The following is a 16087-nucleotide window of genomic DNA, read 5'->3' on the forward strand; positions in this document are numbered from 1 at the left end:
CATTTTCAGCAATAAATGTCAACTTGCTTTCCATTGTACTGCTATTTTAAATTTAGGGCTCTGACTTTAATCAAATGGAATATCTGCCTTAGAACATGTTAGACAAATTGGGTAATTACACTGAGCCGGCCAAAGCTCATTTAAGACATCTAATGCTTAAAATACAATAACTAAATTCAGTAGCTGCTTTTCCTGCTTTGAATTAGTAAAGCTTCTTTAACTTATCAGAGCCCCTGATAAGTTGTTTTTCCAGGAAATTAATTTTTATAATCTATGTGACTGGAAAACCGTAACTATATAATTCGATGTTATGTGCTTTGGCCATCAGAAAGCTTAGTCAATTTTTTTTTGTCCAAGTGTTCAAAATTCACTCAACTCAGGTGTCTAAATGCATCCTTTATTTCTGCTTTCTTCAGTCATTTTTTTTGTCCCATCTTAAAGTATCAATTGCTCCGTTAATAGATACAAATCTGCTCAAATGCTCTTAGAAGTAGGAAGAGTGGAAATTAAAATACTTTTTTCTAAACAGTAGCAAATCTGACCTATTTACCATTATTTCTCCAGCACTTAGGATAGTGTTTGGCAATAAGTATTTGTGGAATAAAGAATGAATGAATTTATCTGTGAATCAATGTTTCTGATCAACATGTAACTGGATTACAAGACTGTTTCCACTACCTGCTGTGTCTGACCTAGGGAGAAAAAAATCTATATACATATGTATTCCCACACACATATGCCATGTTTCAAAGAGCTTCAAACATATGTAATTCCTGTATAATACATATACACAGAACATGCAGATGCAGATGCATGTACTTGTAAACATAAAATATATTGATTTTTGCACATGTGCAAATTGGATAAGCAAACATACACTTAAAATGGCACTTATTGTCAATTTTCTTAGTGGAATTTTACTGTTATTTAACTGATAGTCATGATTCTATCTGAGAAAGTGGAAAAGCAGAGGGCATGATGAGTAAGAAAGAGGATGACAGTAAGTTCCAGGGAGAAAACTATTTATGGGAGACATCCTAGGGCCATATTGGTAGGTGAGTGAAACAAATGTAGGTTATCAATCAAGTTAAAGATGTCAGTGGTAGCAGCATAAAATGTTGAATCAGGTAGCTTCAATTCCCAGTTTCAGAACAAAGCAGGCCAGTTGTACAGGGGTGGGAGTACAAGAGGGCAGGAGAAGCAAGCAATTATTTTCTGGCCCCCAGATACGCTTTAGCTGATATTTCTGGAAAGAACATTGGCTTCTTAGGCTATTTTTCTCTTAAATTACTTATTACAAAATCTTGAGGAAAACACTGTATTAAAGGGCTATAGAATGATTCGGTGCTCTCATTTGTAAGCCTGAAGTCAAGTCGCTAATGCAGCTTTTGTCTGGAGAGGCAGCCACTCAGCTCTGCAAACAATGTGCCATCACCACATCCAGTAGCTCTTTGGTTGACATGGGCTGCTGCGCTGTGAATATGGTTTTAGGGGCTGCTTACAAAACAGTGCACCAGGCATGGGGCGCTTTCCATCCCCAGGACCTCTGCATACAGTTTTCAGTGGAAGAAACCTTTCAGTGTAATCCAAAGGAGAGAAAACACAGCCACCACCCTGACCACACACACACCTACACCCCCCAAAGGCAGAGAGGAGCCTCACAAAAGTGACTCACAGCATTAATTCTTGCTGTTCACAGCCTGCTCTCTTGAGGAAGACCTTGCCATTCTCACTCTTGCAATCCAGCGCCACTTAGCCGAGCCAACAGGCTTTGACATAAGTCACCTTTGCATCTCTCCTGCCTTGCAGTTGGTCATGTCTGGCTCAGTGTTGTGCCTCAAGTTCTGTTATAACATCTTAAACCAGAATCCTGGCACATAGCTAACAAGGAGCTTACTGATCAGCTATGCCAACTTCCCCTTATTTTGATAAACAAGAAACTAAGACCAGAGAGGGCAAGTGTCTCATCCAAGGTCACACACAGACTGTTTAAGAATCCAGAGTTCCTGCTGCACCATACAGCACTGCTCTCATTTTTCATTTGGAGTTGGTACTGGTGGGAGCAGGACCTTTGCCCCTGTTCCATGCCTGTGCCCCAGTGTTACCTAAGGACCTCTGGGCTTCTTGATGATGGGATGCCTCAGCACTAGGCAAAGCAAAGGCTAGCAGTTTTCTGGGCCAACAATTTAGCAGCATTGAGTAGGTGACTGGTCTACCCTTGGGTGAAGAGTTGTTGTGTGTTCACACAGGCCTCACAGCAACCTGTGTGGTAGGTACTCAGGAACCCATTTACAAGATGGGGAAACAGAAGATGGGATCCACACCCTGACTCACAGGTTCTGATTCCAAGATCACTCCTCTTCCCATCATGTCATAGCAGAGTTTAATAGCCTTGCAGAGTTTAATGCCCGCAGGTCACAGGCTTATTTCTAGTGTTGGCCCTTTTCTTGCCTCTGAAGCTACGCACAAGCCATTTCCCCTACATGAAAGGCTTTCCCTTAGCATCTGGATGTTCTCATCAGTAAGGTCTCAGCTCACAGGTCACCTCCTCCGAAGGGTTTCTCAACCACTAGTCACTCTTTATAACATTACCTGACTTCACTGTCTTCGGGTCCCGTATCAATATCTGAAATTACCATGTTTGTTCATTTGTGTTACTTGATTACTATCTATTTCCCCTTGCCAGAATGGAAATTCTGTGGGAAATTCTTATGTGTACACATTTCCAATACCTAGAACTGTGCTTGACACATAAATTAATAAATATTCACTGAAGAAATGAATGGTACAAATGTAGTCACTCTTTCAATCACTCCATTCCCTTTGAAGATTTAACTACCGATATTGGTCCAAGTCAGGACTTCAGCCTAGGCTTGTGGTACAAAACAGTGACCTAAACTGTTTTTAGAGTTCAGATCTATTGACTTAATAACATTTGATCTGTGCCTTAACCAAATAAGGAAAACAGGCCATACATAGACTTACTGATAACGAGAGGCAAAGAGATATTTTGAAGATGGTTGTATTGAAGAAAAGCATCACAACACCTCCCTTCGGGGTTAATGTCTATGAGGGATTAAAAAGCAACTGGCAGACTGACACTCACTCACCTTGAGCAGCCTACCCTCTAAAAACAGTTCAACAGTAGTGAGGGAATGGAGATGGCTCCATCCAAATTCCACTAATGGGCTCTCACCCCAAACGGATTCTGTGACACACAGCATATGGTATCTCTTAAAAATTCATTTCTTTTCAACAGTACCAAAGAGAAAGTTATGGTTATCTTCAGTTTTCAGGAAAAGAAACAAGCACATGGAAATCTGTGTGGTTCCCAAAAACATGTAAACCAATGAGACCTCTTTGTTGTCAGTGGAGGGCCCTATTTACTGGGGTCTCATTGAAAATCACATCAGAGAAGAGAAAGGGGCAGGCAGGCAAATGAGGGGTGCCCAGAATCAGTGCCATCACTTTATATTGTGCAAACCAAGGCCATGATTAGAATCTTAGACACTCAGCTTACACCAATATGCCAGCAAATCAACTCACAAACCACATGATGAGAACAAAGATCCTTTCAAATGATCCTGAAATCAGGAAGGCGGTCATGAGGCAGGGGTGGGAATGTTGCTGGAGAGCTAGAGTCCTTCCTGTTTGTTATGCAGATAGATGTTTGCCCAGCAAAGTGAAGAGAACCCCACTCCCAACAGGCCCAGTATAAACCACTAATAGAGGATCTCCCCTAAGATGAAAGGAAAATCAGACTCTTCAGGAAGAAGAAAGAAGAGCCATCCATTCATTCATTCTCCAAAAGAGTACTTGATCTTTTACATATGGTATCATATGCAGAGGAGTCTTTCGGTGGGGGAGGGGAGGGGTAGTTATTTCTCCATTATATTTTTCATCAAACAGTGCCACATTCTTTGAAAATGGTGGATCAAGTAATTGCAGTGAAGTGATGGAGTTTTAGATCTCATAAGCAAGTCATTTAAATTCTCTGAGCTTCAGTTTCATCTTTAAAATGGATATAATACCTACTTTACCAGGCTGCTAGAAGGATGAAGATTAAGTGGGGTGTATGTATTTAGCCATGTGCATGAAGAAAACAGTCAGTACATGAACTTGAACTCATGGCTTCGTCACAGCAGCAGCCTAAGAGCATCCAGGCAGTCGTTATGCTCCTCTGCATGTGGGGCAGCCTTTGGTGCACTTCTACCCTTTGTATAAATATCAACATTTTCTTAGGACATAACAATGAGTTGTTGAAAATTACAGAGGTTGTGCTGGCCAAACAGTTCCTCCAAGGCTCAACTTCCCATCTTCCAGGAGACTAATTCAGACACAGCTGCTGATATTTACAGTATTATCAGACCCCTCAGGCCACACTTAGAACTTGGTGTTCTACTGTAACCAAACCATCTACACTAGCAGAAGGCATCTGCATTTGCTGACTATCTCTCCTATTTGAAGATTTCTTAGATACTTAAAAGTATAGGAATATGCTTCCCTACTGCAGGAGTCTAGAATTCTGTTAATCCTACAATCAATAAAGGGTAAGAAGACATTCTGAATTTCAAGATTCTTAGCCTGACATGGAGTTATTCTGCAAAAACAAAGCTTGGGGCCAAAACACATATGACTAATTATGTCTACCTACAATTCCTTAGGAACACTCAGTTCACATAGAGAAATTCTTAGAAGAGAGAGAAGGGCTAGGCTAAGCTGTTGATTTCTAGCTTTAAATGGATTCATTTTGCTAATACACTTACATGGAGTCAGAACTCCTTAGTGGATCTGTTTTCCATTTTGACAGTGGCTACATTTGCTGAGAACTATTTCTGACACATGAGAAATTTCTTTTGCTGTGTTAGCCATCCTAACAAGGTCTCTAATGGCCTAAGCTGGTAAGCATTCTGTTCTTTCGCCCAGGGGTTCCTTTATTCCTGACAGGGTGGAAAGTTATTCATAGAGCATGAGTTGCCTTCTTGGGTCCCTTCCAGTACTGTCACACATCACTTGTCCCTAATCCCCAAGTATGGAATGAAACCAGCATTGGTCCTGTGAGGCAGACTGGCCCATTACTGTCTCTGGCTTTGAATTCCAGGGTGGGGATGATTAACAGAACCTATACAGGTGTCCTCTCCCTCTAAGCAGGCCAGTAGTCCAAGTTACAAGTCTAAGTAATCTTAACTCATTTCATGCACAGTGGTGTTGATATCCAATGCATTTACCCAGGGAAGAAGAATGAAAACTAGAGATCATCAGCTCTCTGGGAATAAACTACAGACTCCTGAAGTGGGTGCCCAGGCACAGGAGATTCTAGGCACTGAATCTCCTCAGTAACTGGGTCCCCACTAGCCAGAGAATGAGAACCTCTCAGTATACCACCAGCCTTACCCTCAGGCCTTTGTTCGTATGGGACTAGATAAGTCAAACTAGAGACCAAGAGCAGGGCTCACATTTCCCCAAAGTCAACTAACCATTCTGAAGGACTTTTTTTACAATCCATATACATTTTGAAGAAAGCTTCAAGAAAGGAAGTTCTTGGAGCTGGCATGACATCAAGGTACAGGTATTCTAATGACAAAGTTTTATATGGATTGAAAAGACAATAAGTAATCATTTAAAGAGCCTAATAAGGATAGATAAAAGATTGTAGAGCTGTGTCCCACAAAAGTCAGTTATATCATGCAGAAAGTAGAAGATTTGACCTAGAAATGGCATTGAAAGGGTGAGTGGTTGATGTCTAGGTATAAGTCAGCTCTATGTATAACTGTGTAATAGCTACCAAACACCCAATGTGTACCTTAATGAAAGTAAATGTGTCCAGAAGGAACCCAGTGATAGTCCTTCCCCAGTGCAGGTGACGTAAGTCCTCTTAGAGTTACATTCAACTCCAAGCACCATATTTTAAGAAAGAGGATCTGACTAAGTGAGTACCCAGAAGAGCATGGCCAACTGACAAAGGAATGCAGGGTAAGAACTGAGGGTGATATGAGAGCAGCCAGCTTCAAATGCCTGAAGATACAGCATGTGAAGCAAGCCTGGACTTCTTCCATAAGGCCTAAGGGATGGGACATCAACCAAACAGCCAGGGCAGAGAGCACTAAAACTTGGATTGTGAGAACATGAACTAATAGCTGAGACCGTCAAGTGTGGCACAGCAGACCACTTGGTTGAGAGATTTTTAATGAAATTCAGGTTCAACAGAGAGTCGACCTTGGCAAGCTCTGAAACCCTCCCATGTATTTTCTCATACCTACTTGTTTCATTGTTAGAAGCAAATGCTTGTGTTTTTTTCTCTGTGCTTGGCAACTCACAAATCTAGAAATTTGAGTAAATTATGTTTTGAGATCTCTCTTGATAAGGAATTATCTTAATTGCAAGAAAATTACTTGAAAGAAAATGTACTGACATCTACTTTTTATCAGAGAATATATAAGTATTTCCCAACCATTAGGTTATAGGAATGTTTATAACCCTTTTCCAAAATCCACAACAAGAAATAAATTATTGTTTGTCAATGACTCTTAGGGCTACTGAATTTAGTGGCATATAGAAACTGTTGAGAGCGGAAGGGATGAATAAATGTTTTCTCACTAGAAATAAGATGCAGCACATAAAAGGGGAAATGGAGAGAAGTTTTTAGATGAGTGAAGAAAGTAAAAGCTACTGGGTTTAACTCAACCCTTTATGTCTCAAACACACACACAAAGACAACAAGGGAAGGAGAGAGAGAAGGAGGGAAAGAGAAGAGAGATTCAAGAAAGCCAGAGAACAAAACTCCATCAACTTAATCACAGTTCAGTTTTTTCTCTTAAAATGAGAAGTGGTAAATTTGCTGATTGCTAAGGTTTCTTTCATCATAAACATTTTATGATTCTGTCAGAAACTTTGAAAGCAAAGAGAAATGGGAACATACAACAGAAGAGAACTTGACTTGTAATCATGGTATAGCAGGTGGGAAAAAAAGTGATGGCTGTGGAGGAGAAAGTCCATTCAATCAAGTGAGCTCATTAATTTGTTTGAAGGCAATGGAACTTTGTGCTCAGGAAGTTAAGAGGCACAAAATCAAATCACCACCACTTGGAAAAAAGGAATAAATTTCAGAAAGAAATTTTACGTAGAATATGGAACACCATCATAGTGGGCTAACCACACAGTCACTGATTTCTAAATTATGTGTGGCTGCTGAGTAAGAGTTGTTGGGTTCAGAAGGTCACATGGATGGCAGTGTGGTTGGCCACAGATGTCATCCTATATCCATCCTGGCATGTTCCTGGAAAGCATTCTGATCATTCTCTGCATTCCTGTAGTTGGAGGATACTCTTGCAAATACAAATGGATTAATCATAGAGAAATGAATACCTAAAAGGAATTGAAAGACACTTTCACAGATCAGATTAGCAGCACCATACATTCACCAAACTGCTTTCCTTCACAGACATGTGATAACAGAGGCCAGTTTCCCAAACTCTAGAGAGAAGGGCCAGATGCAAACCAGAGTGTTTGATTCAGAAATAGATGTTTGACCTTTGATGACTGGAAATGGAAATAAGAACTCGCCATGTCTAGAGATTCCAAAGTGGTCACAATCATGATGCCCTCCCTTTATTGTCTTGTCTCCTGTGTTTAGTTGGTCCCCAGGGGCTTGAAAAAGAGCATATTGCTGAGTCTGCCAAAAATGTATCATATCTGGAAAATAAACCATATCTAGAAAATAAATTAGAATACAAACATTGTAAATGATGGTGCATTTTCACGTTGCAAAAAAAAAAAAGACAAATTGTGGTTATATAGCACTAGGCATTAGAAGTATGCTCAGATTCACTTTGATGTGAATATGTGATTCAATATGTGATAGGTGCCATACTTCTCAACTTATTTCAAGAAGATGTCACATGCAGTTAAATGTTCCCTTGGCTGTTAGATCAAAGCCTAATTCACTCAGTTACCAACATATCATTTTAGAAAGTCACTTAAATTCTATGAACTGCAGATTCTTCATACGTACAATGGGATTAATAATGCCTGCCCTGCAGTGTTATTGTTAAGGATTAAATAAGATCAAGTATGTGAAAAAGTTTGGTTCAGTGCCTGTCACTTAACAGACACCCCATCACGGTCTTTCCCTTCATTCCTTTATTCCTTTCTTTTCTTAAAATCAGGCATCTAGGAAAAGTTATAGTGAGAACAGCTTGTTCAAACAATATAGATTCCATGAAATCAGGATATTCAGGTCATATTGATTTACTGCCTTCCTTCTGACAAGTACAATGATGGAATATGGCACATCCGCCTGGAGAAGGATTTGCAGTGTCATAAAAGACTCAGCGTTTCCTCTTCTGGTCCTCACCACAGCTCTGTGATGTGAGTTAGGTGAGAAACTGAGGCTCAGGAAGGCCATGTATCACCCCAAAATAAGCTATGAGAACTAGAAATTGACTCAAGTCTTCTGACCCAAGCGTCCACTACACCCCAGCAACCTCTTTTTCTGGTTCTTAACACTCTCCCTAAAGCCAAACCCTGAGTACCTCTGGAGGGAAAGAAACCAGCAGCAGGTTTACTTGAGATGACTTGCTATCTGCAGGTGCCAAGCCCTGGGGGGTCCCTTTCACGATCAGTCGTGCTGATGACACCCTTGTTCTCGCGCTCCTAAGAAGGGTCAGCACAAATACTGTTATATGAATAGTTGTCGTGATGCTGTATCCTCTATCTATGCTTTGAGTGATTTGGCTTTTTTTTAAGGTATATTTAGGAAGTCCAACATGTATCAAGGAAACCATTTAAAAGGGCATGGGTAGGATTAATCAAATGCAGTTTATTACTTTTCCATTAGTGGCATCCATAAAGCTGAAAAGAAGGATCCTGAGATAAGAGGATCCTTTGCTTGGGATCCTATAAAAGGAAACCCACCAAACTGCCTATTTCTTTACTAACACAAAGAGGGGATGCAGAAGAATTACACAACCTCCAGTAACCCTGAGCTGGCAAACATACAGAACTGGCAGATTACTATCATCTGTGCCATCACATAAAAGATGCTCCCAGGTGTTATTTTTTTTTAAATGCTCCACTGCTCTTTGCAAGGAACAGACTTGAGCACAGTCCAGATGGTGATGGATGAACATATTTCTTTGTCCTTCTCCAAGACAGTGTAATTGTGCAGCATGCATGGCAGTCAGTGGTCATTTTTAATATTTAAATGACATTTGCATTGGAGATTAAAATTTGTAAAGAGCAGTGAGATCTTAGGAAAAAGGATGGGAGGCCACTTCTACTTTCAAATGCCATAAAACAGATGGGCCTCCCATTCCAGAATTAAGAGTTAAAATATTTCAGATTCCTTATAATGCTGGAAGCCTACAGAAGGAAATATCTCTGTGTGTACATCCCTCTCACACATACACACTTATTTTTCATTGAACATTTACAGATCATGAAGTTAACTCCAGAGGGCAAGATAAGATTTTGTTTCTATAAATTGGAGATGTAACCTTAGGGCAAGCATGTAGCTTAAGCAATTAAAGAATGACAGGGGAACACAGCAACAATCCTAAGTGGAGGAAAATAATGATAACTACCTTGATAATCATTATCTTGAAATATCCTCAAACACTTTGCAGAGATGATCTAATTATTCCCCTGCACATCCCTCATGGGAAAGATGCTATTATTTCCATCTTGAGGACAAATATAGTATCTAATCTCAATTTATAAGTGTCATTTCTTCTGAGAACCTTCACTATTTGTTTTCTTGTTCATCTTTATGAGATTTAGACACCCAAAATTAACTCATTGTGTAGCATTAGAGGCAGAATAATCTGTGTTTCTATGAATGATTAAAATTCAGGGTTTTCCAAGATGCTTGAATCATATACTACATGAGATTATAAAATGCATACAAATACAGAAATTTTAAAGAATCAGATACAAAATATGTATAACTAGAAAGCCTAGTGCTTTTTCCAAGCTTTCCTGGTATATGCACAACCCCCCACTTTGGAATGGGGATGGGGGAGGAGAAGAGGTAGAGAATTAACATGGTTCTCTTCATCCTCCCTCCCTCAAATAAGCTCTGACAAATGCAGCTTTCATACGAGTTCTACTTGAAACTCAAGCATAGGGTAAATAAGCAATGTGAAGAAAATGGAAAGAAGAAAAATAAATGGAAAAGGAAACAAGGAGTGGGTAATGCAAACACTGAGCATATCAATGACATGACAGGAGGCTTCTGAAGGGGCTGCATTATTGCTAGGGCTGCTGTAACAAAATACCTCAGCCTGGGCAGCTTCAACAAATAGAAATGTATTTTCTCATAGTTCTGGAAGATGAAAGTCCAAGATTAAGATGTTGGCGGGTTGGTTTCTCCTGAGGTCTCTTGTCCTTGATGTGGGAGAAGGGCTGCCTTCCCACTGTGTGTTCACATGGTCGTTCCTCTGTGAGCACGCATCCCCGGTGTCTCTCTGTGTGTCCCAATTTCCTCTTCTTCTAAGGTCACCAGTCAGACTGGATTACAGCCCAACGTTCATAGCCTCATTTTAACTTAATCAGCTATTTTAAAGCGCTGTTTCCAAATATAGTCACATTCTGATGCATGGGGGTAAGGACCTCCACATATGAACTACTGGGAGACATGATTCAGCCCATAAAATGCTTTTATTTAAAGCATCTTCTGCTTTCAGGCAAGTGTGATGTTAGAAATATGTAATAACCGTAAAGCATGAGCCCTTAGGAATGGTTTTTAAAAGACAAATTGACATACATTAAAATTTTCAATAGTTTATTTGAGGAAACATGGTTCAGTTCAGGCAGAGCCAAACCAATAGAGATTTAGAGTGCTCCACCAACAGGAGCTAGGGGAAAGGCTTTCAGAAGAGAAGAGGCGGAGGCAAGCAAGGAGAGAATTTGATTGGCTACAGCTTAAGTGGTTACCTTATTTGGCAAAGCCTAGGTGACTTTCATAATAGATGGTTCTTAAATTTCATTTTCTCAGAAAAGTGTATTTACTGGACTTGACTATGGCAGAGGTGTTGGCTTGCTTGGGTAAGTTATCAAGGCACTAGAGCCAGTCTAATGGCCTCCTTGTTTAATTACTTTAACATGGTCAACAATGCATTTCACTCTCGTGAGTCACATACTTTTCATTCAGCTGACCTGACTCACGTACCCTACCTTGTTAGTCCCCTAAGGTGATTCCATGCTTTTGCTGGGGCTTCCTCAAAACTGATTATTGGAGACCTGCCAAAGCCTCAAAGGGGAGGCTGCTTTCTCCACAGGTCCCTAAAGTTTGTTTGCATAATAATTCTGACCATGTGCTCACTGAAGAGCCAGCCATTGCTTCTTCTCTCTTCATGGAGGTGACAAGGGACAAGTCAGACATTCCTCTTTTCATGTTTTGTGAGAGGTGCTCTTCCCTCAGAGCCTATGCTTTAAGAGGGTTTTCCCAATTATGATCTGTACCAGATGGCCTCACCAAGAAATGTCTCACAAAGGATGCACACACTTGCTCCAAGCTGGCAGTCTCAGGTCATGCAGTCAGCTGGAAAGTTTGACAGCCTCACCTGCTGCCAGCTGCATTCGTTGGACAAAAGAAAGCAACAAGGATTTCAGGGGGATAGGGCACTGAAAATCTGCAAAGAGAAGTTCTTTCTGAAATAGCACAAAGCACATGAATATGTTTTCTTACCACTTTCAGAAGAGTTACCATTCAATATCCCCTGGCACCGGGCTTTTCGGCTTTTTGTAAGAAACCCCTTTTATTTCTATGACAAATCTCACTGGAGGTGAAGGGAGTAGAAAGGGGGTATTGATTGCATGTAACCAGAGCTGGGTGTGGGTTTAAGTTTTTTCTATTGATCCGTGAGGCACATGAGGGGGCAGATCAGTAGGTGAATGACTAATTCTTTAATTATGATTGACTCTTGGAAAACCCTCAGCTTCACCCACTTCTGAAGGTCTCCTGGTCACTCAGAGGGAAGGGATGACAGGCTGGGGAAAGAGGTAGTTGGAGAGAGGAAGACCCTCACAGCACAGGTGGTGACGAAGTGCGCTTCATTCCTTTCTGTCTAGGGGAAGATGATGACGACGACGAATGTGGAGAGGAGAAGCTGCCCTCATGTTTTGATTATGTAATGCACTTTCTGACGGTGTTCTGGAAGGTCCTCTTCGCCTTCGTCCCCCCTACAGAATACTGGAATGGCTGGGCATGTTTCATTGTCTCCATCCTCATGATCGGCATACTGACAGCTTTCATTGGAGACCTTGCTTCCCACTTTGGCTGCACCATTGGCCTGAAAGATTCCGTGACGGCGGTGGTGTTTGTCGCGCTTGGAACTTCAGTACCAGGTAGAGAATACATTCATATATTTCCCCCAGAAGCAGAAGACCACTTGTTTTCTTGACCTTTTCTTACCTACAGTTTCAAGGACTGTGATAACAAACTGGGCCTATGAAAGACTAGAGCCCAGAAATATAAAAATGTCACTTCCAGAACATTGTCATAGCTCAAGGTTAGAAGGCATGATGACAGGAAAGCATTCCCAGAACATGGGAGAGAACAGATGGGTTTATGGATAGATTGATAGATCTGCTTCTCATTACAATTAGCACTTCTAGAAATGCAAACCAAAACAAAATTACAGAATCACTTTCAAGACCAAAATTTCTCTTTTATATATTTAGTAAAAAGTTTGGATAATTTGTGAAACTCTGTATTTGTTGGGTAACTGAGATAAATACTTACTGAAGACCTGATACGACAGGTCTTCAGTACGATACGATAAAAGAGTAGACATTGATCAGGACAGGGAGAAGGTAATCCAGACCAAAGCAAGATTTGGTGCTCATTTCATGGACGTCCCTTCATGCATTCCTTATAAACTGAATTTTTCTTCCAACCTACAAATGTAGCTCCTTGTGTTTGCTCAGACTCCTGAATAACACTTTATTCTCCCAAACATGATGCTAACAGCAATAATTTTCAAGATTTGGTGGGCACCAGAATTACCTGGGTGCTTGTTTAAAAAAAATGCAAATGCCTGTGATCCACCAAAAACCTATGGAATCAGAAGATCTAGAGGAAGAACCCAAAAATGTGTTTTAAACTCACAGGTGACCCTGGTTCACATCGGAGCTCATTGTAACTGAAGTACTAGGCTACTCCCTGGCACTAGGTGGCATCTGGACAGGTACAGAGCCTGAACTTTGAGCAGGAAGATCCGCATGCTCCACTGAGCAGCAGGTCAATGCCGAGTGTTACAGCGGGCCTGGGGAAAGGCAGGGCTGGAGGGGAAGTACAGCCCTGCTGTGACAGAGCCCCTCACTTTCCACATCTGCCATAGCTTTGGTATAAACAGTGTGATTTCTTTGAACACTCGCCATAATTTGCAACCCTGACTTTTAGTTTTGAGTCTAAAAGCAAGTGCAGTTTAAATCATATGTATCTCTTCACTGGAATTCACTAGTTGCTCTTCTCCACTCAGATATTTATCATTCCAGTGACAGTAGATATGTTACCTAACCTCTCTGAGCCTGTTTATTTGTTAAAGAAGGACAACCACACTTACCTTGTGGTAAGGACTAGAGAAAACCCCTACAAATTATGCATCCGGTAAGGCATCTGGGACAAAGAAGAAATTGGATAAAACAGCAGCTTTGTGATTATTATTTATGTCGAATCTGGACACCAGATTGAAACTGGTCCACCAGTGCACATGGTGTTCCACAACTCATGGACCATTTGGCAGTCCTCATCAAAAGGACTGGTGTGGTTTTGGCGTCCAAGTGAGTTAACGGAGGAGCCCAGGGACTGAGGGAGCACTTCTCACTCCCGCCTCGGCGAGCAGGGCCACGCAGGCTGCCAGCCGACTGCCGACCCTCGGAGCAGAGCAGGCTCCTCGCCACCTCAGCTATGTCCCAGCAGTTTCCCAATAGTCCTTATGTTGATTTTTTTTCTAAAAATGTCTAGAAAGTTAGCAAGCAGGAGGAAAAACTTAAAATATTCATATTTTAAGTTACCTTGTTCAGAGAAAATGTACACAGCCAAAGGCACTAAGCATCATGGTTACCCCTTGCTCTGAGGTTAGTATAGGATATATTATATGTTTTGGGGTCTACTTTACGTTAAGGCATAAATCACTGTATCAAATGGTGCCCAAGCTGGCACGCACTGTTGGCCCCGGGTTTAACTCTAGAGCAGAATATGTGCAAATCAGAGGAATGATGGCAAAATTATGTCTCTCATGGCAGTTACTCAAAATCAGCCTCCCTCCTGGAAAATGAGCAGTTGGTCCTACCAAATGCATCTCTTGCTTTCAAAAGCGTAGAAACAATTTTCCTCCATCAAATCCTTGTTCCTAAGAAAAATTTTTAATCTCCCAACTCTCATCTCAATAAGTCAAAACTGGCTCCTTTTTCTATATCCCAGTCTTCCAAGGTGGCTCTGTGCATCTTTTGCATTAATAAACTCTTGAAAAGTGTGGCAGCCATATGATTAAAAATTTTTTCTGAGACTTGAAACATACATTACAGTAAACCTTAATGTTTAACGGTGTGATTTGTTTTGCCACTAAAAGCCATCTCAGAACCCGGGTAGAAGCATCAAGAGGTAAGAAAGCCTGCTGGGGAGAATACGATGGAACCCTGAGCTGTCTACAGGTTCCCTAAACTGCCATCAATTCTTCCCATCGGAAAACAAATTTATTTACTGTTAGTGGGAAAATTCCTATAATTTGCTGCTATATTAACTGTGAAGCATGCTCCCTAAACAATATAGTCACAGGCAATCTCAGATAATCATGTCTATATAAATAGACATTTTCTCCCCAATAAAAAGCTGTACAAATTGAACAAGATGCTGAACAAACATACTATTTCTGGCTTTATTATTTTTTTCTAGTATTGAATACAGTTGACATGCAGTAAATATTTCTGACTTTATTCTTCAATCCTGATGTTTCAATGCAGTGCTCTGTTACAGCTGAGTCCTCAAGAAAAATTGATGCTGTTGTCGCAGATGACAAAGCCCAGTTGCCACAGGCAGAAGACTAATTCTCTTCTCATATTGCCTACCATTAATCGGCACTGGTCCTGGGACTCAGCTTTTTTGCTAGGCTGATGCCTTGGCCCTTTTCCTAGTAGAAGGGCTCCTGGCTAGTAGATGATAAACTGCTGCCTCTCCTAGGTGTGACTTAGATTGTTATCTTGTGATGGCCCCAGTGTCACTGAAAACATTCCCCTGCTTCAAGGCAGGATTAAATATGTCTATCTCACTTAAAATACTTTTTGCCATATAGTTCAAAATCTATGGGAAAGATAGCTTATGACTCTCCGGGTGAGAAAGAGCTTCCTCCTCACACCACTGGTATCAAATGCTCATTATAACTGACTGGCAGAGAAGGACTCCGGGGGTTTTCACTCCCCCTCAACTTCGGGTATGCCTACAAGAGCTCAAAGACTCACACATGCTAGTAGAGGAAGGGCCATCTTTTCCTGAATCACTCTTTTGCAAAGCTACCTATCTGGAGATGAAGGGGCTTCCTGAACATCTTGTTCCACACCTAAATGTTGGAGTGAGCCAGAGCTTGTCTCTTGCCCTCCTCTCCTCTGTGTATGTTCACTCCCTGAGCCAATACATAGTTTCCATGGCTTAAATGCCATCAACATGCCTATATCTCCAGCCTCGACATTCCCGAGCTCTTGATACACCAACTGCCTTCCCTGTATCGAGGTTGGATGTGTAATTTGCAGCTCAAAATTACCACATCCAAAATAGAACTGTTGATTTCCACTGCTTAACTGTCTTATCCTTCAACCAAACCTATTCTTTCCAGATCATGCCTTTCTCAGGAAAACAGTGTCATCTTCTACCCAGGTGTCCTTGATTCCTTTTCCCTCATCCCCACAGTCAATCCATTTATAACTCTTGCAGGTTTCTCCTCTAAAGTAAATCTTGTTTGGACCCACTTAGCTGTCTACCACCATCCTCCGAGTCCAGGCAGCCGTTCTTTCTCACTCTGATCCCTGTAGTAGCTCCTGTTTCCACGCTTCTGCCAGAGAGATCATTTTAAGATGTAAATCAGACCACACT

At 41.1% G+C, this 16087-nt stretch overlaps 1 protein-coding gene across 2 annotated transcripts in view; it reads left to right on the top strand.

The window, feature by feature from the left end:
- Window positions 1-16087, top strand: part of SLC8A1 (solute carrier family 8 member A1) — a 317884-nt gene that overhangs the window by 274905 nt on the left and 26892 nt on the right. For both annotated transcript variants that reach the window (XM_036925565.2, XM_036925578.2), the window contains one exon: window positions 12070-12345. In XM_036925565.2, coding sequence (XP_036781460.1) covers window positions 12070-12345 — 276 coding nt within the window. The remainder of the gene's footprint in view (window positions 1-12069; window positions 12346-16087) is intronic.

Source organism: Manis pentadactyla, chromosome 2 (genome assembly GCF_030020395.1).
Source record: "Manis pentadactyla isolate mManPen7 chromosome 2, mManPen7.hap1, whole genome shotgun sequence".
Lineage (NCBI taxonomy): Eukaryota > Metazoa > Chordata > Mammalia > Pholidota > Manidae > Manis > Manis pentadactyla.